Source organism: Nelumbo nucifera, chromosome 1 (genome assembly GCF_055504915.1).
Source record: "Nelumbo nucifera cultivar China Antique chromosome 1, China Antique-T2T, whole genome shotgun sequence".
Taxonomy (NCBI): domain Eukaryota; kingdom Viridiplantae; phylum Streptophyta; class Magnoliopsida; order Proteales; family Nelumbonaceae; genus Nelumbo; species Nelumbo nucifera.
The window spans coordinates 28,484,055-28,509,672 of NC_142649.1; the positions used below are offsets into that span (position 1 = coordinate 28,484,055).

A 25,618-nucleotide genomic window follows, 5' to 3' on the forward strand; every position below is an offset into this window, starting at 1 on the left:
AGACTAAGTAGCCATTGATATTGATCAGTAGTCAGCCATGTAACAGGAGAGGATTTCACAGTGTTGTTGGATGTTGAAGCAACATTAGATTGATTCCTTTCATTGCTGACCTTTGACACAGTACGTGGTTTCTTTTCCCAATTGTCTGGATAGCCTACTAGCTCATAACAACGATCTTTGGTATGCTCGGTTTTCTTACAATGATCACATTTAAATTTTGGATGATCTTTTCCACTCTTGGAATTGAATTTGGATGTGCCAGTACATGAAGAGTAGCTGCCTCCACAACTGGTGCCTTCTGGACAAAGAAGAGTTGACGTTTCTCTTCTTGTGAAATCATGGAATATACTTTCTCAATACTTGGTAGAGGATCCATTCCAAGGATGTTGGATCTCACTGTATTAAACCGATCACTTAGCCCAAGGAGAAATTGATACACCCGTTCCTTGTCTCTTTCAGCAAGGAATTCTCTGACTGCACCACCGCATGAACATGAAGGTACATTTGTATAGATGGAGAGCTCACCCCAGAGTCCTTTAATCTTTGTAAAATAAGAAGAAACTGGAAGATTTTCTTGACTTAGTAAGGTTAATTCACGCTTTAGGTGAAAATCCCGTAAGCATTTCTTTGTGAGTATCGTATTTGCCTTTAAGATCCATCCAAATCTCACAAGCACTTTCAACATAGGCAATGCACTGATATAGATCTCTAGATAGGGCATTAAAGATCCAGGAAACCACCATTGAGTTGCACTTTCTCCAAGCAAGTAATTTTGAACTTCTGGAAACATCAAGCTTCACAATCGTGCCATCGACAAATCCGACCTTATTCTTCACCCAAAGAGCATTTAACATTGCTCTTTTCCAGGTTGAATAGTTATCACCATTCAATGGACAGGATACGAGCACAGTTTCGGGATTATCAGATGGATGCAGATAAAAAGGTGATGCCGGATCTGTGAACATTTCATTGATGTTGCCATAGCCGGTGTTAGCCAAATTGGTTACCATGATAGGGCAATTTCTCATAAAACCTAGGTGTTTCCCAAAGCGAATCTATTGAGATGATACTTCTTGAACTTTTTATCACATTTTGCATATGGCATGCTCTTGGCATTTTTGAATTCTCAGTTTTGTCATCATTTTGCACAATAATTTCTCCACTATTGCACAAAACCTTTTCCGCTACTGCATACTTAATTTCTCCACCACTACACATAAGTTTTCCGCCTCTAGCACAGAATAAATCATAATTTTCCACTTTTAAAATAGGTTTCTCCGCCATTGCACATGAAATTTTCCGCTGCTCCACATAAGTTTTCCACCTCTAGTACAGAATAAATCAGAATTTTCCACTTTTAGCACAGGTTTTTTCGCTTTATAGCACATGAGTTTTTCGCTACATAGCACATCTGCCTCTAGCACAAAATAAATCAGATTTTTCCGCTCTTTAGCACAGGTTTCCCCACTTTATAGCACATGAGTTTTCTGCTGCATAGCACATGAATATTTCTCCCTTTGGCACATCATAAATTAGTGTTTTTCGCTTATCAGTACATGTTTCTCTGCACTATGGCATATGCTTTTCCGCTTAATAGCACATGAGCATTTTTGCCACTTTGGCACATCATAAACCATTGATTTTTCACTTTATATAACATGAGCTTTTCCACCTCCAACACAACATGAACCATGCTTTTCCTTCACTTTGGCACATCATAAATCAAGTTTTCCGCTAAATAGCACGTGGAATTTTCGTCTTTCGACACATTTCAAATTTAGATTTTTTTCCATTTGGCACATTATAAATCAGATTTTCCGTTACATAGCACATGAGTTTTCTGCCTTTGACACATCACAGAATCAGATTTTTCGTTGCATAGCACATGAGTTTTTTGCCTTTGGCACATCACAAATGAGAATTTTCTACTGCATAGCATATGAGTTTTTCGATTCTAGCACATCATGAATTAGAATTTTTCTGCTACATAGCAAATAAGTTTTGCCTCTAGGACATCGTAAATTATATTTTTTGTTGCATAGCACATAGTTTTTTCGCCATCTGACACATCATAATGAAGGGATGAGAGATCCATCATATGGATGATCGAACCCTACAGGAAGGTAGGGCAAAATTTAAAAAATTTCTCTCTCTCCCATCTGGGAATTACATTCCCTGTTTTAGAAAATTTGCATTTTCAAGGATCAATCTTGAACCCTAAACCGAACCAGATCTAAAACCAAAAGTAGGAGAGGGATATACCTGATACAAAGAAATAGTATCTCCCAATGAAGGTGTTCACACCCAAAAAAAATCTCCAAAGACTACTCCCACTGAAGATGACACAGTGTATGGGGGAGCAGAATCAGCAGTGTTCTTCCCAAGAACCGAACCCTTCAACAAGAATTCGATGGAGGCTGTGAGCACGACTTCAGATCAGCCTTTTTCCAATGGCTGATACCAAGAACTGTTCTTGATCACTCCTACAAAACTGGAGATCGAACTAGCAGCAGGCGGCAAATGGAGGAGAACGTAGGGAGAAGATGGCGCAGTCACACTGTTGTTGTATTCTCTCTGTGTGATCTAAGATCTGATCTCTAGAGTCTTGGATGGGATGAATGGTTCGCCCCCTCCTTCTTCTATAGCCTTAAATGGAGCTCCTAATCTCATTAGAAGTTTCCTAATCCAAATCTTTATTTGGATAAGGAGTTCTCTTTAAGAGATAAGGATAACTCCTTATCTTATCTGCATATTAGATCAATTCTCTCCTAATCTCATTAGGAGGTTTCCTGATTCAAATCCTTACTTGAATCTATACTCTCTGAGTGGATAGGGATAAGACCCTATCCTATTTGCGGATCCAATCCCAGATCCGCCCCTCTTTAATTAGTCTAACTAAACCAGTTCGAAATGGGCTTTAGGCCCAATAAGTCTTACGTGCTCAGTGGCCTTCCAAACTACTGCCTAGTTGGGCTTCTTTGTATGGCGTGGGACCCAAACATTGATCTACACATCAGCCACATGGGTTCAGCCCAACCTCTGTTATAAGGCCTGGCCGAATACACTGTTATGGACAGTGAACCATTTGCACTCTCTACTCACATGGATCCCGGGAATTATAACCATTTGCATGAGTATACCCCTGGATCTGTACTGAGCTACCATCGAATACCAGACAAAACTCTTTTGTCCTTTGAAGGTACTTAAGTATATTTTTCACAGCGATCTAGTGCTCCTGCCCTGGGTTGGCCTGGAATCTGCTCACCACACTCACTACCTAAACAATGTTAGGACAAGTGCACAACATGGCATACATGATGCTCCCTACGGCTGAGGCATAGAGAACGCCCTTTATGCCCTCAATCTCCTCAGAAGTCTTGGGTGAAATCTTCTTGTAGAGAGTGACTCCGTGCTTGAAAGGAACATTTCATTTTTTGGAGTTCTCCATGCTATATCTCTTGACTATTTTGTTAATGTAAGCAGATTGGGATAATCCTATTATCCGCTTCGATCTATCTCTATAGAGTCGAAGACCCAGTATATAGGAGGCATCTCCAAGATCTTTCATGGAGAATTGCTGTGAAAGCCATACTTTCACCGTCGTCAACATTCCTACATCATTCCTAATGAGTAGAATATCATCTACATACAGAACCAAGAACGTAACCTTGTCCCCATTGGACTTCCTGTAAACATAGGGCTCATCCGGATTCTGCTCAAAGTCAAACTTTTTGACAGTAGAGTCAAACCGGATGTTCCAACTTCTAGAAGCTTGCTTAAGTCCATATATGGATCTATTTAATTTACATACCATGTGTTCCTGACCCGCAGCTATGAAACCTTGCGGTTGCTGCATATAGATATCTTCAGTAAGATTTCCATTTAGGAATGCAGTTTTGACATCCATTTGCCAAATATCGTAGTCATGGTATGCTGCTACAGCTAGCATGGCCATGGATGAAAAGGTTTCCTCATAATCGATGCCCTCTTTCTGAGTATACCCTTTCGCCACCAGACGAGCTTTGTAGGTATCAACCTTACCATCGGGACCCTTCTTCCTCTTATAGATCCATTTGCAACCAATTGCTTTTACCCCGGGGGGTGGATCTACTAGAGTCCAGACTCCATTGGTCTCCATTGAGTCCATCTCAGCTCTCATGGCATCAATCCATTTCAAGGAATCTATGTCCAACATAGCTTCCGCATAAGTCACGGGATCCTCCTCACTAGTCATAGCTTCCACTAGATAAGTATCTTGGTCATAGCCGAAACGGACTGGTGGCCTGAAAACTCGGGTAGATCTTCTAGGTTGGTCAATACTTGGAACCTGTGGAACACCTCCCATTGCTCCTCAGCTCTCCTCATCAAGAACTATTTCCTGACGATGGTTGTTCAGGATGTATTCATCCTCTAAGAAATGTGCATTCCGACTGCAGAACACCTTCTGCTCACTTGGGTCATAGAATAGGTAACTGACAGAACCCTTGGGGTAGCCTACAAATAGGCAACAACTAGTCTTGGATTCCAATTTGTCCACACTCGTCCTTTTAACGTGTGCTGGACAACCCCAAATCTTCAAGTGTCTGACACTTGGTTTCTTTCCGGTCCAAAGTTCATATGGAGTATTCGGAACCGATTTGGTTGAAACCCGATTCAGCATGTATATCGCAGTCTCTAATGCGAAACCCCAAAAGGATGTGGGCAACTTTGAGTGCACGAGAAATGATTGGACCATGTCCAATAAGGTTCTATTCCTCATCTCTGAAACATCGTTAAGTTGTGGTGTAGCAAAAGGAGCCAACTGTGATACTATCCGTTGACCTTCAAGTAGTCCCTGAATTCGTTAGAGAGATACTCACCACCTCAATCTGATCGAAGGGTCTTAATTTCTCTCCCAAACTGTTTTCTCGACTTCTTGTTTGAACTCTTTAAACTTTTCAAATGATTCTGACTTGTGTCTCATTAGGTACACGTAACCATACCGAGAATAATCATCGGTAAATTTAATGAAATACACGTGCTGTTTACGAGTCCTAACACTCAGGGGACCACATACATCACTATATATAAGGTCAAGCGTGCCTGCACATCTTTTAGGCTTACCGTTAAATGGCCGTTTCGTCATCTTACCCTGAAGGCAAGGATCACAAGTGGGAAGATCTTCTACAGTTAGAAAATCCAAAGGACCATCATTTACCAATCTTGTGGTACGATCAATACTGATATGGCCAAGTTGGTAATGCCACAAGCATGTGGGATTAACTGTATCAAGGATTCTTTTCTTGGGGATATCAGCTAACGTAGTTTCGGCTATGTTAGTTTCTAGAGAAGAATGCAGAACATAGAGACTGTTCTCAAGTTCTCCATATGCGATGAATTTGTTGTTTCTTTTAATAGTAATCGTATTACTAAAGAAAATAAAATATTCACCTGCACACAGTTTTGAAACAGAAATCAAATTTATTCTCAAATTTTGTACATAAAGACAATCTTTCAGTACAATTGTACATAAAGACAATCAAGGGATGAGTGATCCATCATATGGATGGCTGAACCCTACAAGAAGGTAGGGCAAAATTTCAGAAATTTCTCTCTCTCCCATCTGGGAATCACATTCCCTGTTTTAGAATATCTTCATTTTCAAGGATCAATCTTGAACCCTAAACCGAACCAGATCTGAAACCAAAAGTAGGAGAGGGATATACCTGATACAAAGAAATAGTATCTCCCAATGAAGGTGTTCACTTCCAAAGAAAATCTCTAAAGACTGCTCCCATTGAAGATGACACAATGTATGGTGGAGCAGAATCAGTAGTGTTCTTCCCAAGAACCGAACCCTTCAGCAAGAATTCGATGGAGGCTGTGAGCACGATTTCAGATCAGCCTTTCTCCAATGGATGATATCAAGAACTGTTCTTGATCACTCCTACAAAATTGGAGATCGAATTGGCAGCAGACGGCAATTAGAGGAGAACGCAGGGAGAAAATGGTGTAGTCACAATGTTGTTGTTTTCTCTCTATGTGATATGAGATCTAATCTCTGGAGTCTTGGATGGGATGAATGGTTCGCCCCCTCCTCCTTTTATAGCCTTAAAGAGAGCTCCTAATCTCATTAGGAGTTTTCTAATCTAAATCTGTATTTGGATAAGGAGTTATCTTTAAGAGAAAATGATAACTCCTTATCTTATCTACAGATTAGATCAGCTCTCTCCTAATCTCATTAGGAGGTTTCTAGATTCAAATCCTTATTTGAATCTATACTCTCTGAGTGGATAGGGATAAGACCCTATCCTATCTGCGGATCCAATCCCAGATCTGCCCCTCTTTAATTAGTCTAACTAAACCAGTTCGAAATGAGCTTTAGGCCCAATAAGTCTTTTGTGCTCAGTGGCCTTCTAAACTGCTGCCCAGTTGGGCTTCTTTGTATGGCGTTGGATCCAAACATTGATCTACACATCAGCCACATGGGTTCAGCCTAGCTTCTGTTACAAGGCCTAGCCGAATACACTGTTATGGATAGTAAACCCCTTGTGCCCATCACACGGGCTCCTAATGGGCCCAACACTTACATTAAGTGGTCCTTGGGCCAAGATACCTTATAAAAACCCAGGGACTGTGGGTAGATGCAAGATTAGCCCTTCAGGTATTACCCTCATTGGTCTTACACTTAACCTCTCAGCCCGTAATGATCAAACACTGCCCGACAAGAGGGGACATCTCCCTCGGCTGCAAGGAACAATGTTGCACTCTCTTCTCACATTGATCCCGGGAATTAAAACCTTTTGCAAACATTTTGAAACTATAATATATATATATATATATATATATATCTTTATATAAATATACTTTGCAAAACAAATTTCAACGATTGAAATCGGCTGCCGGCAGTCTTGGTTTCCATCAGATAGTGCATCCCCGATCAGTACCTTTGTCCAACAAAGGGGCTGATCCTGTCACTATGATCATCCACTCAGATGAATTCTCAAACTGTCCCAACCTACCCAGGTTTTAACCCCCCCTAAGGATCTCACTGATTGGCATATCAAAGACGGCCCAATCCGACACCTAGTGCAGTATCATAATCGAGTCTAGGGGTCAGGTGTAACTTTCCAGTTTTGCCCATCAATCTCCAAGGTCATGGGCAACACTGAAAATCTAGTCCGATTCAGGGTTTCAAGTAAACCTACACTGCATGTACCCCGGGTCTCACATTGGCAGCTGAGACAGGCGACCCCAACACTTGGCGGCACATCAGTGTCAGCTTTAGCAGGATGAATCTCCCTAGACTTATCCAACGGCTGTAAACATTCTAAACTAACACGAGTCTCATATGTGTCCAGTTTAAGGGTATTACACAAAAACACACCATAATAACATGAATCAAATATGTACTTTATTCATTTACAATAAATTTTATAATGCACATCATTCTGATTGGAGCTAAGGGCATACACTATCTAAGACATAAATCACCGGTTTTCTCACTTCATAGCACGTGAGTTTTTCGCCTTTGGCACATCACAGTTAAGGATTTTCCGCTACATAACATATGAGTTTTTCGCATCTAGCACATCATAGATCAGAGTTGTTCTGCTACATAGCACATAAGTTTTTGCCACTAGGATATCGCAAATCAGGATTCTCTATCGAATAGCACATGAGTTTATTGCCTCTTTCACACACCTTAAATTACTGATTTCTCTGCTTTATAGCACATAAATTTTCCGTTACTTTGGCACATCATAAGTCATTGATTTCTTCGCTTTATAACATGAGTATTTTCCGCCATGCTTGCACATCAAACTTTTAACCAAACCTTCACCATTCTTTTCAATTTATTCATTTTTTCTTCTTCTTTCTTTACAACAAATGTACCCTGATTCCGAAGGTTCTTGATACCTAGGAAGGGTCACTTTGCCAAGAATAAAATGACCTGAACATGATGAAATGATGTTGCATTGGAACTCCCTGTCGTCTCACTCCTCCTTCCTCGTCTTGCCCCTCTTCCAAGCCGCCTTTCGCAAAAATCTCTGTGTGCTTCTTTTGGTCTTTGTTGTTTCGTAGTTTCCTACCTCACAATAAAAGGGGCAACTGTTAGCACCCGATTTTTGTTTGATCCGCCACTTAAGCTTCCAATTCACCCCAAACACTCGATCAGACCATTCCGATTTCTCTGAAACACCCAAAAACCTAAAAGACCCAAGTTTCACCTCGAGAGCCTTTAGATTCACCGTTTAAACCTGTTTGATACCAATACGATGACCCCAATCGACCCCTACTTACACCTCCACCACTAGATCTGACACAACCCTTAGACCCAGGATCTCCCAAAACACCTACTTGTAAAATTTCAAATCAAGATTCCCCTGTTTCCCCCTCATCAAACAAAGATTCCATTTTGACCTTCCTCATTAGCCTAAACACCCAGAGCCCAGATTACCTTGATCTTGACACACCTATACCGATCAAACCACACCTTTAGACTCCAGACACCAAAACACCTTCCCATGAAGTTTCAACCCTAGATTCCCTCATTTGTCCCTCCATTAGACCAAGATTCCATTTTGAAACTCGTATGTGGGACCCACCTGTTTGACCCAGGAGAGGAGTGCTTAACCCCTTCCCTCTCCCATCTGTGACCTACCTGGACTAGTTTAGCCAATGCTTTGGTCTTTGGAGTCACTATAAAAAATAAAAGTGCCTTTTGAAAATTGTTCTCGGAGGTCCCATCACCTCCAGTTCCTAAAATGATGGGTGGCAACTCCATTCTCAGCTCAAGTGACAAGTGAGCCCCTTTTTTGATGCTCACAATCAAGTAATGACAAGGAAAGGGGAAGCTATGTCAAGATTACGAATGTGGCCAGGCCAGTCAACATGGACAAGTGAAAGAAAACTACGGAAGTTGATGAAAGATGAAGCTTGTGTCTGTATACCAAATTCCTAGGTGACCCGGAACCCATTAAGGCTATCACTGAGAAAGCATCTGACCGGGAGATAGAATGCAAAACCGATGTGTAGACAATAGGTAATAGATATTATCTTCTTACCTTCACGTCAAAATCTGATTATGAAAAAGTTTTGGAAAATGGTCCTTGGTTAATAAATGGCAAATGTTTATTAATCATCCTTGGAAGATTGGTTTTAGTCCAATCAAAGCAAAGCTCGAATTTGTGGATGTCTGGATTAGTCTCCCAGGTCTCCCCTTGGAGTTCTGGTCTAGAGATGATCTGGGGTACATCCTCCGCAACGTTGGAACCTTCTTAAAGCTTGATGATGATACTATTAACATGCATAGGACAAACTACCCTAGGATCAGTGTCCGAGTTAAACTCAACAAGCCTTTTGTTCTCACCATTCCAATTAGTTATTGTGGTGAAAATCAACGCATCCGGGTGTTCTATGAGAATTTTTTTTTGACCGTTGCACCACATGTGGTTAGCGAGGTCATAAGGCAGCCAGCTGCACAAACTCCAACAAGAAGAAATACAATAATGAATGGGTGATTGTTAATCATAGGAAAAGTGCAGGTCAAAGAAGATTCAACTCTGAGAATAAATTTGGTTTCTCTAATATGAAAGAGAGCTTGGACTAGAAAACGACGTGGTTGGGCTGACATCAAAATCCAACATTTTGAAAGAGCAAAGGGCCATTCGCGAACAAGATTTTTGAATGTTGGACATACTACAATCCTGCCTCCCAAGTCTGTTAAACCTAAGATGCAGTGGGTTCAGAAATCAATTCCGACATCAAAGGAACCACCAAGAGGCAAAAGTATCGTCTCAAGTCCTAATCTTGCTCCATACCCAAACATAGAGAATGTAGGGAGTGATTTTTCTTTCATTCAAAATAATAATCTTGAGGATGAAAATGAGTTCATTAATGATGAAGAGGGTGTTGGGGTGGGAGATATGGTGGACGATTGGGATGGTCAAGAGGGGAATGAGGATTTTGACAACAATCACTTAGAGGCCATGGTGAATGAGGAAAATGCCAACTGTGACCAAGATGGAGGTCAAGAAGAACAGGACAACATGGGTCCAGGCACAACGAATGTTCTCCAACGAAGACTCTCTATTGGAATGTTCACAGGGCTAGAAGGCCCAAATTTTGTCATTAGACTTCGGAACTCCTGAGGTTTCACAAGCCTGATGTTTGTTGTTTTCTTGAAACTAAAGTTAATCCTAGAAAATCAAAAAAATTATCAGCTCATTTTCTTATTTCAAAGGCCATTTTGTTGTTGATTTGGTTGGTTTTTCTGGCGTTTATGGGTTCTATGGGATAAGAACAAATGCAATATTGATGTTATATTTTATAATGAAAGACTTGTCCACTCCCTTATTACTGATTTGTCAAACCAGAAATCATATTTCTGCACTTTTGTTTATGCTCCCCCTAACAAGACAAGCCAAAAATTGGTTTGGGAATGGACAAAAAACATTGGTAATAATACCAATAGAGAATGGTACCTTATTAGGGATTTCAATGCATTTAGGTCCAGTGAAAATAAGAGGGGAGGAAGAGCTGTTCTTCCTTCTCATACTAGGGATTTCAATAACTTAATTAGTGATTGTAACCTCCTTGAAATTAACATGATTGGGAATCAATTTACTTGGAGAAACAAATTTACTTGGGAGAGGTTGGATTGGGTTTTTGTCAATGAATGGAGGAGGAAGTTTGCTGATGCAACTCTCACTAATCTTCCTTTCTTATCATCTAACTATTCCCCCATCCTTCTCTCTACTGATGTGTTAATCCAAAGGGGTCCTAAGCCTTTCAAATTTGAAGCAATGTGGTCTGAGGATCCCAATCTTGTTGATGTTATTACCCATTTTTGCAGTTGTAATACTACGGGGTATAGAGCTCTCCAATTTATTAAAAAAAGGAATCTACTTGTTCAAAACTTAAAAAAAAAAAATGGAACAAGGACCATTTTGGTAATATCTTTACAAAAAAGGAGCTCTTACAAAAGCTTAATAAAGTTCAAAGCAAATTACTAGAGAACCCAAATGATAGAGCCACCATCAATCTGGAGAGTGCTCTCCAAATTCAATTTGACAACATTCTAAAATGTGAAGAAATCTTTTGGGCACAAAAATCGAAAATTGATTGGATGAAATTTGGAGACAAAAACAACAAAATTTTCCACATAGTGGTCACTATTAGAAGAAACACAAACAGAATTTTCAGATTAAAAAATGACGAAGATGATTGGATAGAAGACTAACAAGACCAACAATAATTAACATACTTTATTGTCAAAAAATTTGATGAGAGATTTAAGTCTGAGTTTATTCATGGGGTGGATGATTTCATCAAAAACATAAATCCATGCATCTTGGAGGAGCAAAACAAATTACTTTGTAAGGAAGTTACAGACAAAGAGATTTGGGAAGCTGTAAACTCAATGAAAGACCTCAAAGCTCCAAGCCCAGATGGGCTAAACGCTCTCTTCTTCAAAAAATTTTGGAATATCATTGGAAACACGGTGTGCAATGTCATAAGAGCAATTAGAAAATTAAATAAGATTTTTAATGAAACATTCATCACTCTTATTCCCAAAGTTAAAAACCCAAATAATGTTAACAACTTCAGGCCTATAAGTCTTTGCAACGTGACTTATAAAATCATTACCAAAATTCTGGTCAATAGACTTAAAACTGATTCTTAATGCAATTATTTCTCTGTTTCAGAGTGCTTTTGTCCCAAACAGACATATCAATGATAATATTCTTATTGCACATGAAATTCTCCATATAATGAAAAAGAAAAAAGGGAGTTCGGGCTTTTTGGCTTGTAAGGTTGATATGGAGAAGGAGTATGACAAGCTGGAACGGTCTTTTATAAAAAAAAATTCTTACAAAGTTTGGCTTCCATAGGAAGGTAATGACTTGCATAAAATCAGTCTCCTATAAAATTTTGATTAATGGCTCCCCTTCTAGAAAATTTGAGCCATCTAGGGGCATTAGGCAAGGATATCCTCTCTCCCGTACAATTTTGTATTATGTGTTGAAACTTTAACTAGGAACCTAATTGAAGAATCAAACAAGCATAAGAGTCCAATTGGATTTAAAGCCTTAAGGGATGGTCCTTGTATCCCAATACTTCAATTTGCAAATGATTGCTTGATCTTTGCAAAGGCTACCATTCTTGTTTGTGTGAAGATTAGGGAGATTCTTGAAAAGTTCGCTGAAGCTTCAGGTCAAAGTCCAAACTTTGCTAAATCAGCTCTTAGAATCTCTAGTAACACCCCCTCTAAACTGTAGAAGATTCTTTCAAGGATGCTTAAAATCCCTCTTGAGATAAAAGATTCCACCTATTTAGGTGTTCCGATCATCAATGGAAGAGTTTGAAAGGAAGTTTTCAACAATCTTAGAGATAAAGTAAACAAAAAATTGACTAGATGAAAGAGGAAGAGTCTCTCTTTGGCTGGCAGAGCCACACTTTTTAACTCTATGACAAGAGTTAAAAGAAATTTTCTATGGTCCAAAGACAATGACAAAAAGCCCATTCATCTAATGAGTTGGGGGAAAATTTGCCTCCCCAAGAGATGGAGTGGTATGGGCCTTAAAAATCTTCACAGGGTTAATGAGGTTTGCCTAGCAAAGCAAGGTTGGAAAATTCTAAAGGATAAGCATAATTTGTGGGTTAAGTGATTTCCCACAAATACCTTCAAAATGAATCTTTTTGGAATAACAAGCCTAAAAATAGAATTTCTTGGGCTTGGAGGGGAGTTTTGAATTCTAGAGACTTACTCAAAAGGGGTATGAGTTGGATTGTTGGCATTTGGTAATGGAAAAAATATAAAGTTTTGGAAAGATAACTGGTTGGACTTGACTCAAATTGAAGGGAATATTGAATAGAGACCCTTCAGGGGTTGTAATTGAGCAAGATGAATTACTAGTGAGTGATATTATTAATCATGAAAGACATATTTGGGAGGAGAATAAGATCTATAACTTTGTTCCCCTGACAATTTGGAATGGCATTAGGACCATCTTTATCCCCTCTAACTCGAATGAGGGTAAGTTGATTTAGAGACTGAACCCCAAAGGACACTTTACTGTTAAATCAAACTGCAAAGAAGCTATTATTATGCACAGGGGTCAAGGTGATCAAAACCTTCAGCTCAACAAGATTTGGGGGCTTAAAATTCCTCCTAAAATCAAAACCTTTTAATACTTGTTTAATTCTAGGCTGCCTTTAGTCCTTCTTGCGGTCTAAAGGTATCTCCATTGATGTTGTTTGCGACTTCTACGATGCAATTGAAGACACAGGATCACATTTTTAAAAACTATACTATTGCCAAACAAGTTTGGCGTATCTTAAACCCAAATATTGAGCCTAGTGGAAATGATTCATCAATTAGGGAGTGGTGGGATGGCTTACTTCCCAATTAGACCGATTCTATGATCCTTGTGAAATCCTGCTTTATCTTGTGGTAGATTTGGAAAAATAGAAATGAAAAAACCTTCCATAACCGCTGTTGCCACCCTTCGGTCATTATACATAGAGCTTTGTCTTTATATGTTAATCACAATGTTGAGAATATTTCTAACTCTAGCCCTATACAAGCTAAAGAATGGAAGCCTATCAAATGGAAAGCACCAAAAGGGGGCTCTATCAAAATCAATTTCGACACGTCTAGAAATGATAAAGGCAATTATGCAATCGACTGCATTGCAAGAAATCAATGGGGGAATGTTCTAGAGACCAAAGCTTATTTTATCGGGAATTCCTCAATTAATGTAACGGAGGCTTGGGCTGTGTGGGAGGCTCATAACATAGCTCTTAACTATAGGGATTTCCCCATTTTCATTGAGGGAGACTCTTCTAGTGATTTCGTGCTTAAAGAACAAAGTGGACTACCTGTGGAGATTGAAAACCATCATTGAGGAGTGTTTGAAATGTGGAGTTACTTACAACCACGTTTTTAGAGAAGCCAATCAAGTTGCGGACTGGATGTAAAACCAAGCTCTTTCATCACCTCTTAACACTTTCAGTTTTTGCTCTTCTTTTATCCCTAGGGTTTTAAGTTCTATTTATTTTTGTGATGCTTGGGGCCAAGCTACCTCCCATCTTGTGTATCTCCTCCTATTTCTACCAAAAAAAAAAATAGAAAAGAAATGGCCATGGCAACATTTCTGGTGAGATAGTCAATTGGTAGTCCCAAAATATATATGCACGTAGAGATCAACCTGATCAAGTTTATAACTATGAGGTCGTGTATTAGGTTTTGCCTTGTCCATAAGGATATAATCATCAAACATCCAAGGTCCTCGCGTAGAAACACCAACTCGAACTTCTTGAGAAGGGAACTTTACTCTATAAAAATCATCAATAAACTCAGTAATAGCTGATCTGTCTTTAAGGCGCCAACTCTTCTATAGATCCCCTTTAAGAGCTGCCAATTGTCGTGGCTGGTCGGAGAATATGCCAAATATTAGACAACTTTCACAATCTTTTTCTTCAATGGCATCTCCTTTAGTTGTTACTCTGAGAGGTTCAGAAGAGAACAAATCATTGAAACGAGTAGAGAAATCCAATTTGTTTTCCATAGATGAGGCATGGAAGATGGAAGGAGAAAGGGAGGAAGGGAGAATAAAGAACACTTGCCTACTATGAGAAGGAAACTCGGCTAATGCGAGAAGAAAGAACACTTGCCTATTGAAGCATACAATTATTTTAGCACATCATAAAGAGGCTACAATGTATGAACACCTAAAATTCAATTATTCAATCATGTTAAGTATGTGGAAATTTTCCTTTAACGGGTGCTCCTAAATGGTTAGAATGCTTGTTTCTTCCAAGAAATTTGAATATATATATATTAGAGACAACCAGCACTATCATATCTTGGGAGTAGTAGGCTATGACTCTCCACTTAACATAAAACAAGTGAAAAAAAACCTATAAATCCAATCCTAACCATGGTTCAAAATATCGATATGTATGAAATGCATATGCATGTGTTTTGTTCATGTTGATACTCTTTTTTGAGGCTGTTGTTTCAGGGTTAAGAATGTTAGGAGATGTTCTAAGCAATATTGTCAAAATCTTACCATTTACGATACAATTCACGATTTGAACCATGAATTCTTGGGGTTTTAATTTGAATATTATGTCTGAATCTTTTCTTTTTTTTTTGCAAAAATCTTATGATTTTTGTTTGAATCCTACACTATGATTCATAAATCTTACAAATTATATGATTTTTATGATTTGATTCGAAAAAATTCAATTAAGAATTAGTTTTTGTATTTAATTTTGCTAATAGAGACTTGTTTTAAATCCCTTACTAAACAATAATTTATTTATATTATTTAAAACCAAACATTGGGTTTGTTTTACATTATATATAGGTTGAAGAGACATTATATTTAAGTTATTTTATTTTCAAATTAAATTTGATTTTATCATTTTAGGCTTGTACTGTACAAGTGTTAAATTCTATTCTTTTAAATCTATATTTACCATATATGTACCTAAATGAATAGAATTTAACACCTGTAAAATATATATATATATATATAATGTTTTAGCATATTATATTTAATTTTCAGTAAGTTTGTAAAAAATGTAAATAACCTTAATACAATTCACGATTCCATTCCATTAACTTTCTCTATGATTTACTATACAATTACGATTTTCAAAACTTTGGTTCCAAGAGGCCTGAAAATCCATGTAAATATACAATACATATCATACAATATACACCCATATGCTATGATATTCCGAACCTCAACTCTAAGATGATATGGCAATGCCTTGTCAAATAACTAATAGAATATTGAATACCCATAAAAAATAAAAATAATGAAATATTGCAGATACCCTAGTAAAAATTTGAGAGAAATGCTAGGGTAAAAAGCCATGGATGCTCAAATTCTAAGCATGAGTAATGTAGAAAATCAAAAGTAGCATATACATGAAGCTACTCTCCATAATGGTAAATTATTCGTCATCCTTGTATGGGTACTCTTCTGGGACTTGTTTCAGGAGTTTCACCCGTAACTCATATGCATCATCACCTCGGAGCATATCTCGAATCCATGTGACCTCAGTCTTCATTGCTACCTGATTTTAGAGGGAGGAAGTGAATAGTAGAAAAAGAAACTAAAATCAATACAAGATACTACAGATGGAAATAACAAATGATGCCCGTATCTAACAGATATTAGAAGGAATCATGTATTTTGTTAGTGCATCAGTATAACTACAATAAGAATCTACCTCAAAGAGGCATACATGAAACACTTTTTTTTTCTACAAAAAAAAAGAACTTTTTATAATCCACTCCGCCTCAGAATTGTTTTATTAATTCCCACCCCCTATAAACAACATCCCCATCCCAATTTGGAATCTTTCCCCTTGAGTTCTGATGGGGACTGAACTCAAATTACCCCCCCCCCCCTCCCCTCCCCCCCCCCCCCCAAATAACAACAACAACAACAATAACAATAACAATAACAATAACAATAACAACAATAATAATAATAATAATAATAATAATAATAATAAGACATGGCCCTTTATCCAATATAAGTTCTGCTACACCATGAGACATGGCCCTATATTCAACTTCTACACTCGATTTGGCCACCACACTTTGTTTCTTACTCCAAGTAACAAGATTTCCCCAAAGGCACAATAACCACTAGTGGATTTTCTGTCATCCACAGAACCAGCCCAATCTGCATCAGTGTACACTTCAACTTTCATATGCCCATGTTTTTCAAATAAGAGTCCTATCCCTGGGAGTGTTTTCAAATATCTAAGAACTCTCTGTATGCTGCCTCCAAGTATGTGGTCCTAGGAGCATGCATAAACTGACTAAGGACTCCCATTGCATACACAATGTCAGGTCTTGTCATGGATAGGTAGAGAAGTCTACCCACCAATCTTTGATACTGCTTTGTGTTTGCTATGGGCTCATCACTGCAATCCCCAAGCCTATGGTTTACATCTATAGGAGTGTTAGCAAGTTTTGCTCCAAGCTTCTCGGTATTTTTCAATGTAAAGAGACTGGGTCGAATGGGTCATAGTATCTTCTCTTGTGATATTTTTTCTATTTTCCTGTTAGCTAATGGGCCTCTCTTAATGGGCCTGTTATTTCTTTTTGTTTGATCTCTTTATGTTACTACCTAGCTGGCCGCCCACTTAAGGGCATACATGTAATTATTTTAACATTAATTTTTAGTAAAAGGTATTAGAGAAGAAAGGGAAGGATTATTCGAACCTTTCTTCTTCTTCCTCCTCTTTTCTCCGTCTTCTTCTCTTGTACTACTGCTCTTACTTTTCTTCCTAATTTTTCTCTCTAATTTTTCAAGTTTACACCTATTTTTGAGGACTGGTTTACATCTTGGTATCAGAGCAGGTTTCCTTCTTCCTTCTTTTCTTCTTCCTCTTTTCCCATACACCCTTAGATTAAGAGAGTGTATGGAGAGATAGGTTCTCTATAGCTCAGAGGATCTCTAGCCTAGTTGATAGAGGGTTTGGAGAGTTTAAATCTGGCTGGATACTGCCAAGAAGTGGTGTTGTTCTGTTGCTGCCCAAAACCCTAGCCGACTAGAGATTTTCGAAGGTACAGGTAAAGGGGAAGCTTTGGGTGTGGTGCTTTGTGCTTGGGAGGTGCCTTTTGAATCCTAAAGGAAGGCGGTTCAGGTTTGGAAGAGATTGGGAAGCTCTGGTAGGAGCGGCTGCATCTTCTCTCTTCCTTCCCAATAGTTGGACGGAGTAAAACCCTAGTTTTCAAGCATCTAGGTTTTGGCTTGACTTCAAGTAAGTTTATATAGACCAAATTTCTGGTTTTTTTATTTTCGTTTGATTAATGGAGCCATACGGAAGTGGGTTCAAGCAAGTGCCGGTTTCCGGCCTTGGCTCGGTAGATTCCGTTTTGACTGGTGTGACCACAATCAAGCTAGATGGGACATTATCTTGCTTGGGCACAACCTATAAGATTTTATTTCTGTAGTAGAGGAAAACTCAGGTATCTCACAGGTAGTAATGTGAAACCCGAAGAGACAGACCCTGAATTTGAGAAATGGATGCAGGAGAACTATACAATCATTGGATGGTTGGTCAACTCTATGCAACCTCATATAAGTTAGCATTATCTCTGGATGTCTTCGGCTAAGGAGATATGGGATAGTGTTACTGAGATCTATTCACAGAAGTTGAATGTAGCCAGAGTCTACAAGTTGAAAAGTGACGTGAAGAACCTAAGACAGGGGGAGAAGAGTGTAGCAATCTACTATTCTATACTGAAATCTCCAAGAAATTGATGTTATGGAGACAATTGTATGGGAGAGTAAGAATGATGCTGAAATGTATAGGAAGTTGGTGGAGAGAAATAGGGTGTTTGAATTTCTTACTGGACTCAACCCTGAGTTTGACATCATTAGGCAAAATATCCTGGCCAAAGATGAGGTTACTCTTTCCCAGGCATACGCTATGATAAGCAGTGAGGAGAGTAGGCGACAGGTTCAGTTACAAAGTCCACCTACAGAATACTTTGCACATGCTGGAATAAAGCCAAAGGCACCTATTGAGAAAAAGGAGCAGGTATGTGAATATTGCAAGAAAACGAGGCATACAAAGGACACTTGTTGGAAGCTTCATCCTGACATTCTTTCTGATAGGTTTAAGAATAACAACAGTTCTAAGAAGGGCAGTCAGGTAGGAAAGCCTAAGACAGCTAATGTTGCAACAGTACCTGAAGGAGGAAATAAGGAGATTGAAGAAAAAACAACCATTGAGCAGTTGGTAGCAATGAAGGCGAATTTTGAAAAGTATGGGAGGTTGCTAAATCACTTGGAAGGTACTATTTCTTCATCTCACTCTTCCAGCAACACATCATCATCATCTGCATTTAGTCACTCAGGTATTCGTGTTTCTGCAAATAATGCTTCAGTTTCAGGTAATCATAAAATCCCTTGGATTATTGATTCTGGTGCATTAGACATATGACCAGCCTATCTAATCTCTTCTGCTCATACCACCTTTTCTCTGGTAAAGAGAAAATATCCCTTGTTGATGGATCTCTTGCTCCCGTTTCTGGTAAAGGGGATATAAAAACCTCTGACACCCTTTATTTATCCTCTGTCCTTCATGTCCCTAAACTTAATACAAACCTTTTATCTGTTAGCATCTTAATTAAACCCATGAATTGTAGCATAACCTTTTTTCCCACTTATTGTGTTTTTCAGTACCTGCAATCTCAGAGGATGATTGGGAGTGGCCATGAGGCAAACGGAATATACTTGCTGGACACACCGGATAGAGCTTTTGGACTACCTCATGGAGTTGCCTTAGAGTCAGTCTTGTCAGAATCTATTGACAAAGTCTTGTTATGTCACTTTCGGTTTGGTCATTTATCTTTTTCTGCTTTGTCATTTGTTTCCATATATGTTTAAGGGAGTGTCTTTATTGAGTCTTCATTGTGAGTTGTGTGAACTGGAAAAGCAATGTAGACATTCTTATTCAGTAAGCAATAAAAGATCTCTTTCTCCTTTAAATATTGTTCACTCTGATGTGTGGGGGCCATATCATTTGCCAACTATGGGAGGTTACATGTACTTTATCCTTTTTATTGATGATTACTTTCGTTACACTTGGATTTATATCATGAAATCCAGGGATGAAGTACCAGCTATTGTGCAAAAATTTCATGAACTCATCCTTACCCATTTAACACTCGGATCAAAATATTTCGTTCTGATAATGCTAAGGAGTATTTTGAGAAAACCCTCTCCGCTTATCTTGAAACTTTTGGGGTTATTCATCAAAGTTCTTGTTCCTACACTCCACAACAGAATGGAGTGGCGGAAAGGAAGAACCGACATGTGGTTGAAGTTGCCAGATCCCTTCTGTTTGCATCCCATGTTCCTATAAAACTTTTGGGAGATGTTGTTCTTACTGTTACCTTTTTGATCAACCGTATGCCCTCCCGGGTTCTTAACTTCAAAACCCCCTTTAGTCTTCTCTTTCCGGATGAGGATATTTTTCTCTTCCTCTCTGTGTTTTTGGGTGCACTTGCTATGTGCATGTTCACAGCCATCAAAGGCACAAATTTGAACCTAAGGCTCGTAAATGTGTTTTTCTAGGATATGCCTCCACACAGAAGGGATATTGCTGTTTTGATCCAGTTAGTGGTACTCACTTTGTATCTCGGGATGTCACATTTGCTGACTTGACTCATTTCTTTAGTATTTCTCCTGAGGGGGAGAAATATGAAGAACCCTTTGCTATGTCTCCAATTGTTCCTTTTCCCATTCCTCTTGAGTCCTCTCATGAGGTGTTCACTTCTCCCACTGGACCTACCTCCAATATTCCTGTTCCTCCTCCTCCACCTCATTCTCCTATAATTCCTCTTCATCCTGTTCTTCAAAGGTGGTACCAAAGGCACAGATTCAGACATGGGAAAGTTGTTTCCACTCTTACAGAAGAGCCTTTTGCTCCTCCCATCATTACTGAGGTAACAGATCAGCCTTCCTCTGACACATCTACATCTTTCGCAGACCTTGAGCTTCCTATTGCTCTCCGCAAGGGCAAGCGGAAGTGTACAGCCCATTGTATCTCCAAACACCTGTCTTACAACCTTCTCACTCCTTCCTACTATTCTTTTCTTGCTTCTGTTTCTTCTCATGTGATACTCAAGTCCGTCCCGGAAGCCTTGTCTAAATGGGCCTGTTATTTCTTTTTGTTTGACCCCTTTAGGTTACTGCCTAGCTGGCCACCCACTTAAGGGCATACTTGTAATTATTTTAACATTAATTTTTAGTAAAAGGGATTAGAGAAGAAAGGAAAGGATTACTCGAACCTTTCTTCTTCCTCCTCTTTTCTCCATCTTCTTCTCTTGTACTGCTGCTCTTACTTTTCTTCCTCCTTTTTCTCTCTAATTTTTCAAGTTTACACCTATTTTTGATGACTGGTTTACATCTTTCAAGAGATCTATAATATATTTCCTCTGGGAGATGAAGATACCCTGATTTGAGCGGGCAACTTAAATTCAAAAGAAATAACGTAAAGGCCTCAAATCCTTCACTTCAAATTGAGTAGCCAAGAATCTCTGAGTCACAATCATCGGTGATAATAATGTCATCGACATACACAATTAAAGCTACCATTCTTCCTTGTTCTCTCTTCACAAAGAGTGTGTCATCAGACTAGCACTACTTAAAGCCCATCTGTTGAACTACCTTGTGGAACCTACTAAACCAAGCCCTTGGAGATTGTTTTAAGCCACACAAATATTTCTTTAGTTTGCAGACTTTCTGCTCATTTCCCTTAGCACAAAAACACGGAGGTTGGGTCATGTACACTTCTTCTTCTAAGTCACCATTCAAAAAGGCATTTTTAATGTCCAGTTAATGAAGCTCCCAATCTAGATTTGTTGCTAAAGAAAGGGGAACTCAAATAGAATTCATTTTTACTACAGGTGCAAAGGTTTCCACATAGTCAACTCCATACACTTGTGAAAAATCTTTTACAACTAGTCGGGCCTTGTACCTCTCCACTGTGCCATCTGCCTTATGTTTCACAAAGAATACCTATTTGCACCTCACATGTTCCTTTCCCTTAGGAAGATCTACCAACTCTCATGTGCCATTTTTGTGAAGGGCATTGATCTCCTCCATTGCATCTGTCCACTCAAGAACAATTAAAGCTTCTACAACACTCTTAGGAAGGGAAACATTGTCAATAGCAGAGAGGAAAGCACCGAAAGAGGGTGAAACATTCTCATAGGATAAGAAGTGAGCCATTGGGTTGTGTGGTGCATGATCTGGCACCCTTCCTCTTAGCAATAGGAAGGTCCAGATCATAATTAAAAGTATCAATATCAATGGGTTCAGGGACATTAACTGGAACAATAGTACCTGGATGCGGTGATGGATTCAACCCCTGAGAGTCTGATGGCATAGGAACAAAACTTGTCTCTATTTCTCCTCACTTGGACTCTCCCCCTGAGGAGAAGTAGGAAAGAAAGACACATCTTCAAAGAAAGAAACATCCATGGATACAAAGTACTTTTTGGAAATAGGATCAAAGCAATGATAACCCTTTTGGGAAAGGGGGTAGCCAAGGAAAACACAAATAATACCTTTGGGATCTAGCTTACCACGGGTAGGAGACAAATCACGGACAAAACATTTACACCCAAAGACACGCATAGGGATAGGAAACAATGGAGCTGTAGGGAAGATGATCTGATTAGGGGACTTGTATTTCAAGAGACGAGATGGCATCCAATTGATAAGATAAGCCGCAGTCATAACAACATCCACTCAGAACCTTTTGGGAACATTCATGTGTATCAACAACCCTCGAGCAACCTTTTGGGAACATTCATGTGTATCAACCTTTTGGGAACATTCTTTTTCTTTGCAACCCCATTCTGTTGAGGGGTTCTAGCACAAGAGCTACAATGAAGAGAGCCACAAGTTTCAAAGGATTCAATGAAGTCACCATGAAAATCCTCTTTGGCATTTTATGATTGGAAAATTTTAATCTCTGCCTGAAATTGCGTGTATACCATACGTTGGAAGGCTTTCACAAGTTTAGGAACTTCTTCTCGAGAGTGCATAGGGTACACCCATGTGTATCGAGATAAGTCATCAATGAAGGATATGAAATATTTGTAGCCATTCTCCGTTGGAATATTTACAGGTCCCCAAACATCAAAATACACAATGGAAAAAGAAACATCTGATCTTTTATTACATAAAGGAAATGAAGTTCTACATTGCTTGCTTAGCTAACACACTTGACACTGAAAATCATTAACTATCACAAACTTAAACAATTCCGAAAAAAAGTACTTCAAAGACTCAAAGGACATATGACCCAAATGATTGTGCCACAAAGTAACCTGACTCTTATTTGATTGACTCAAAGACTCTGAGACCGCAAGACCAACTTTATTCTCCAGCACATAGAGACCATCCACCATGTTCCCTTTACCAATCGTCCTCTCTGAGGCCAAATCATGAAAGGCACAAGATTGAAGAAAAAATGTTACTAAGCAGTTGAAAGAGTGTGTAATGCTGCTAATAGATAGTAAATTAATAGGCAGTTTTGGAACATGTAAAACATTTGATAGAGGTAAGCCAAATGGAAAAGATATAGATCCTCAACCAGCAATGGAGGAGAATGATCCATCAGCTAACATCACTTTATCTTTGCTAGAAAGAAGGGTGTTATGATTGGAAAAAGGTTGACTTACCAATCATGTGATTGGGAGCACCAGAATCAATAATCCATGTAGATTTGGAGGTATCAATAGACACATGGAATGCAGAAGCTAAGTTACTTGAGGAAGAAGCAAAAGAGGTTGGAGTGGGTCCAGAATCTGCTTGTGTGAGAGCCCTACCATATTGCTCCTGTTAGCGTAAGGGTATTTCTGTCTTTATACCCTGATTGATGTTGCTAATCTGTAACATTGTGTTGAAACATGTGCTCTTAACTTAAGTAAGGGCACATAGGTCTTTTCAGTCATGTTTTAATAATAATATAAATACTTACTGGCCGACTAGGAGAAGTCAAGTTGACTCTTTCAGTTCGAACCAGAATTCTCTCCTCCCTTTCTCTCTTTCTCTCTTTCTTTATCACTTTTTCTTCTTCTACATAACTGAACTCAGTCAGGCCGAACTCTAAGGCAGACCTGAATTATAACATGGTATCAGAGCTAGGTTAAATCTGCCTAGATTTCTGCTTGCCTAGGGTTCATTCTCTGCGCACCCTATCTAGGGTTTTCCTTTTTTTTTGTGTTCGATTGGAGATAAGGGAAAGGGCTGAAAAGGAGTGATTGCCCTCTTCCCTTGGGGGTCTCTATGCCTCCAGTCAGGTCGTATGTGGTCGGTTGCTGTGATTTCTGAGATCGCCCTCTCCTAGTAGAGGAAGAATAGAGGGCCGAACTGTGTGGGTAGTGGCTGTTGTGTGTAAAGCGGCTGTTGTGTGTGGACTGCTCTCCTGCTCGCATGGGTGTTACTTCAACGATAAGGTAAGAGATTTCAGTGCATGATATCTGTTATGGATTAAATAGGAGGTGTGTTTCAGACCATTTGCTAGGGTTTCGGCCAGTAAGAGCTAGGATTTATGTTGGTTTCTTTATGCATTTTGAAGGAAGAGATATGATCATATAGTGGTGAGATTTCAGGTAGTTGTAGGAGTAGGGTTTGTGGTGTGAGCACACTTTTCAGTAACAACAAGTGCTGAAATCAGTGTGACAGGTGTGATCTAGGGTTTGTGGTGTAAAGAGCACACATTCCAGCAACAATTAGTGCTGCAATCAGTGTGACAGGTGTGACCTAGTGGTGTGTAGTGTGCAGATCTCAGTGATAATAGAATTCAGCAAGTGTGCAGAATTGGTGATAACATAATGGGAGACAATAATGATTATAAACCTAGTGTGATGGTGCCTACAGACTACCTGAATGTTCAGATGACCTCCATTAAGTTAAATGGAGAGAATTATGTGCCTTGGGCTAAATCCGTTGAAGTCTTTCTGAAGGCAAAGAAGAAGGTAAAACACATCAGAGAGGAAAAACCCTCCTCTGACTCTCACGAGTATGAAGACTGGGAGCAAGAGGACGCTCAGATCATCACATGGTTGTGGAAGAGTATGGAACCCAGGATTAGTGTGAACTTCATGTTCCTTGATACTGCCAAAGATGTGTGGGACCATGCGAAGAAATTGTATTCGGGGCAGGACAATACAACCAAAGTTAATCAGCTTTATCAAGAGTATTTTAATATGCAACAGGGCAATTAGAGTCTTGAGGATTACTATGCCAACATGAGGAACATACGTAATGAGTTGAATGTCTATCATCCTCTCACTTCTGATGTCAAGATTTAGCAACAGAGGAAGTGCACTCATTGTGGTATGGATGGACATACCATCAACTATTGTTATGATCTACATGGTCCTCCCTCAACCTGGGCCAATCATGCCGCGACCGGTGACTCAAGTTCCAGCTTTAGACAGGAGAATCATTCATCTGACCAGTTGCCTCCCTCAACAGATGGTCCCATGAAGGAGATGGTGAGTGTTCCCCGTGATGAATATGAGAGGTTTATCCAATCACAGTAGAACACGGCGACTTTTGCTCACTCAGGTATGGCTTGTCTGGCATCTACACCCAATCCCTGGATCATTGACTCTGGAGCCTCCGATCACATGACTGGAACTCCAGGTGTGTTTTCCTCCTTATCTCATTGCTCAACATCACAATCTGTCACCCTTGCTAATGGTTCCACATCCTCAATTTGTGGTGTTGGTAATGTTGACCTAGATTCTGTATCCCTCTCATCAGTTCTGTATGTTCCTAAATTGCCTTTTAACCTTATGTCTGTTAGTAAGCTGACCAAATCACTTAACTGCTCCATTACCTTTTATCCTTCTATGTGTGTCTTTCAGGATTTCAAGACCGGGATGAAGATTGGTGGAGGGCATGAAGCAGGTGGACTGTATTATCTTGACGGTGGTGGTGGTAGAACTTCAACAGCTCTCCAGTCATCTCTTTCTCCTCTCCAGTGGCACTGCCGATTTGGTCATCCGTCGCTCAAAGTCTTGAAGTCCTTGGTTCCGTCCTTGAGTCAGCTTTTTGTTTTGAAT

General features: G+C 39.3%; 2 protein-coding genes across 11 annotated transcripts in view; both read right to left on the minus strand.

The window, feature by feature from the left end:
• Positions 1 to 157: 157 nt before the first annotated feature.
• Positions 158 to 1,010, minus strand: LOC148803046 (uncharacterized). Its single transcript, XM_088890561.1, has 2 exons — positions 647 to 1,010; positions 158 to 561 (listed from the first exon to the last, which is right to left on the minus strand). Exons 1-2 carry the CDS (start codon positions 1,008 to 1,010, stop codon positions 158 to 160), a joined length of 768 nt encoding a protein of 255 aa, XP_088746687.1.
• Positions 1,011 to 14,217: 13,207 nt separating this feature from the next.
• Positions 14,218 to 25,618, minus strand: part of LOC104609685 (uncharacterized) — a 41,849-nt gene continuing 30,448 nt past the window's right edge. For 5 of the 10 annotated variants that reach the window (XR_016081148.1, XM_010276055.3, XM_010276059.3 and 2 more), the window contains exon 7: positions 15,939 to 16,077. Coding sequence is in view for 9 of the 10 variants with exons in the window: in XM_010276055.3 (XP_010274357.1) it covers positions 16,074 to 16,077 (4 nt within the window). In the remaining variant the exon portion in view is untranslated. Of the gene's footprint in view, positions 14,494 to 14,613; positions 14,662 to 15,679; positions 16,078 to 25,618 lie in introns of those variants that run through there. The other 5 variants (XM_088896272.1, XM_088896270.1, XM_088896271.1 and 2 more) reach the window with 5 other exon arrangements.

Bases quoted from the DNA above. Each gene is read 5' to 3' on its own strand.
- LOC148803046 (XM_088890561.1), bottom strand. From the start codon at position 1,010: ATGGTAACCAATTTGGCTAACACCGGCTATGGCAACATCAATGAAATG. The intron at 562-646 runs GCAAATACGATA...AAAATCTTCCAG, and splicing joins GATTTGGATGGATCTTAAAG to TTTCTTCTTATTTTACAAAG.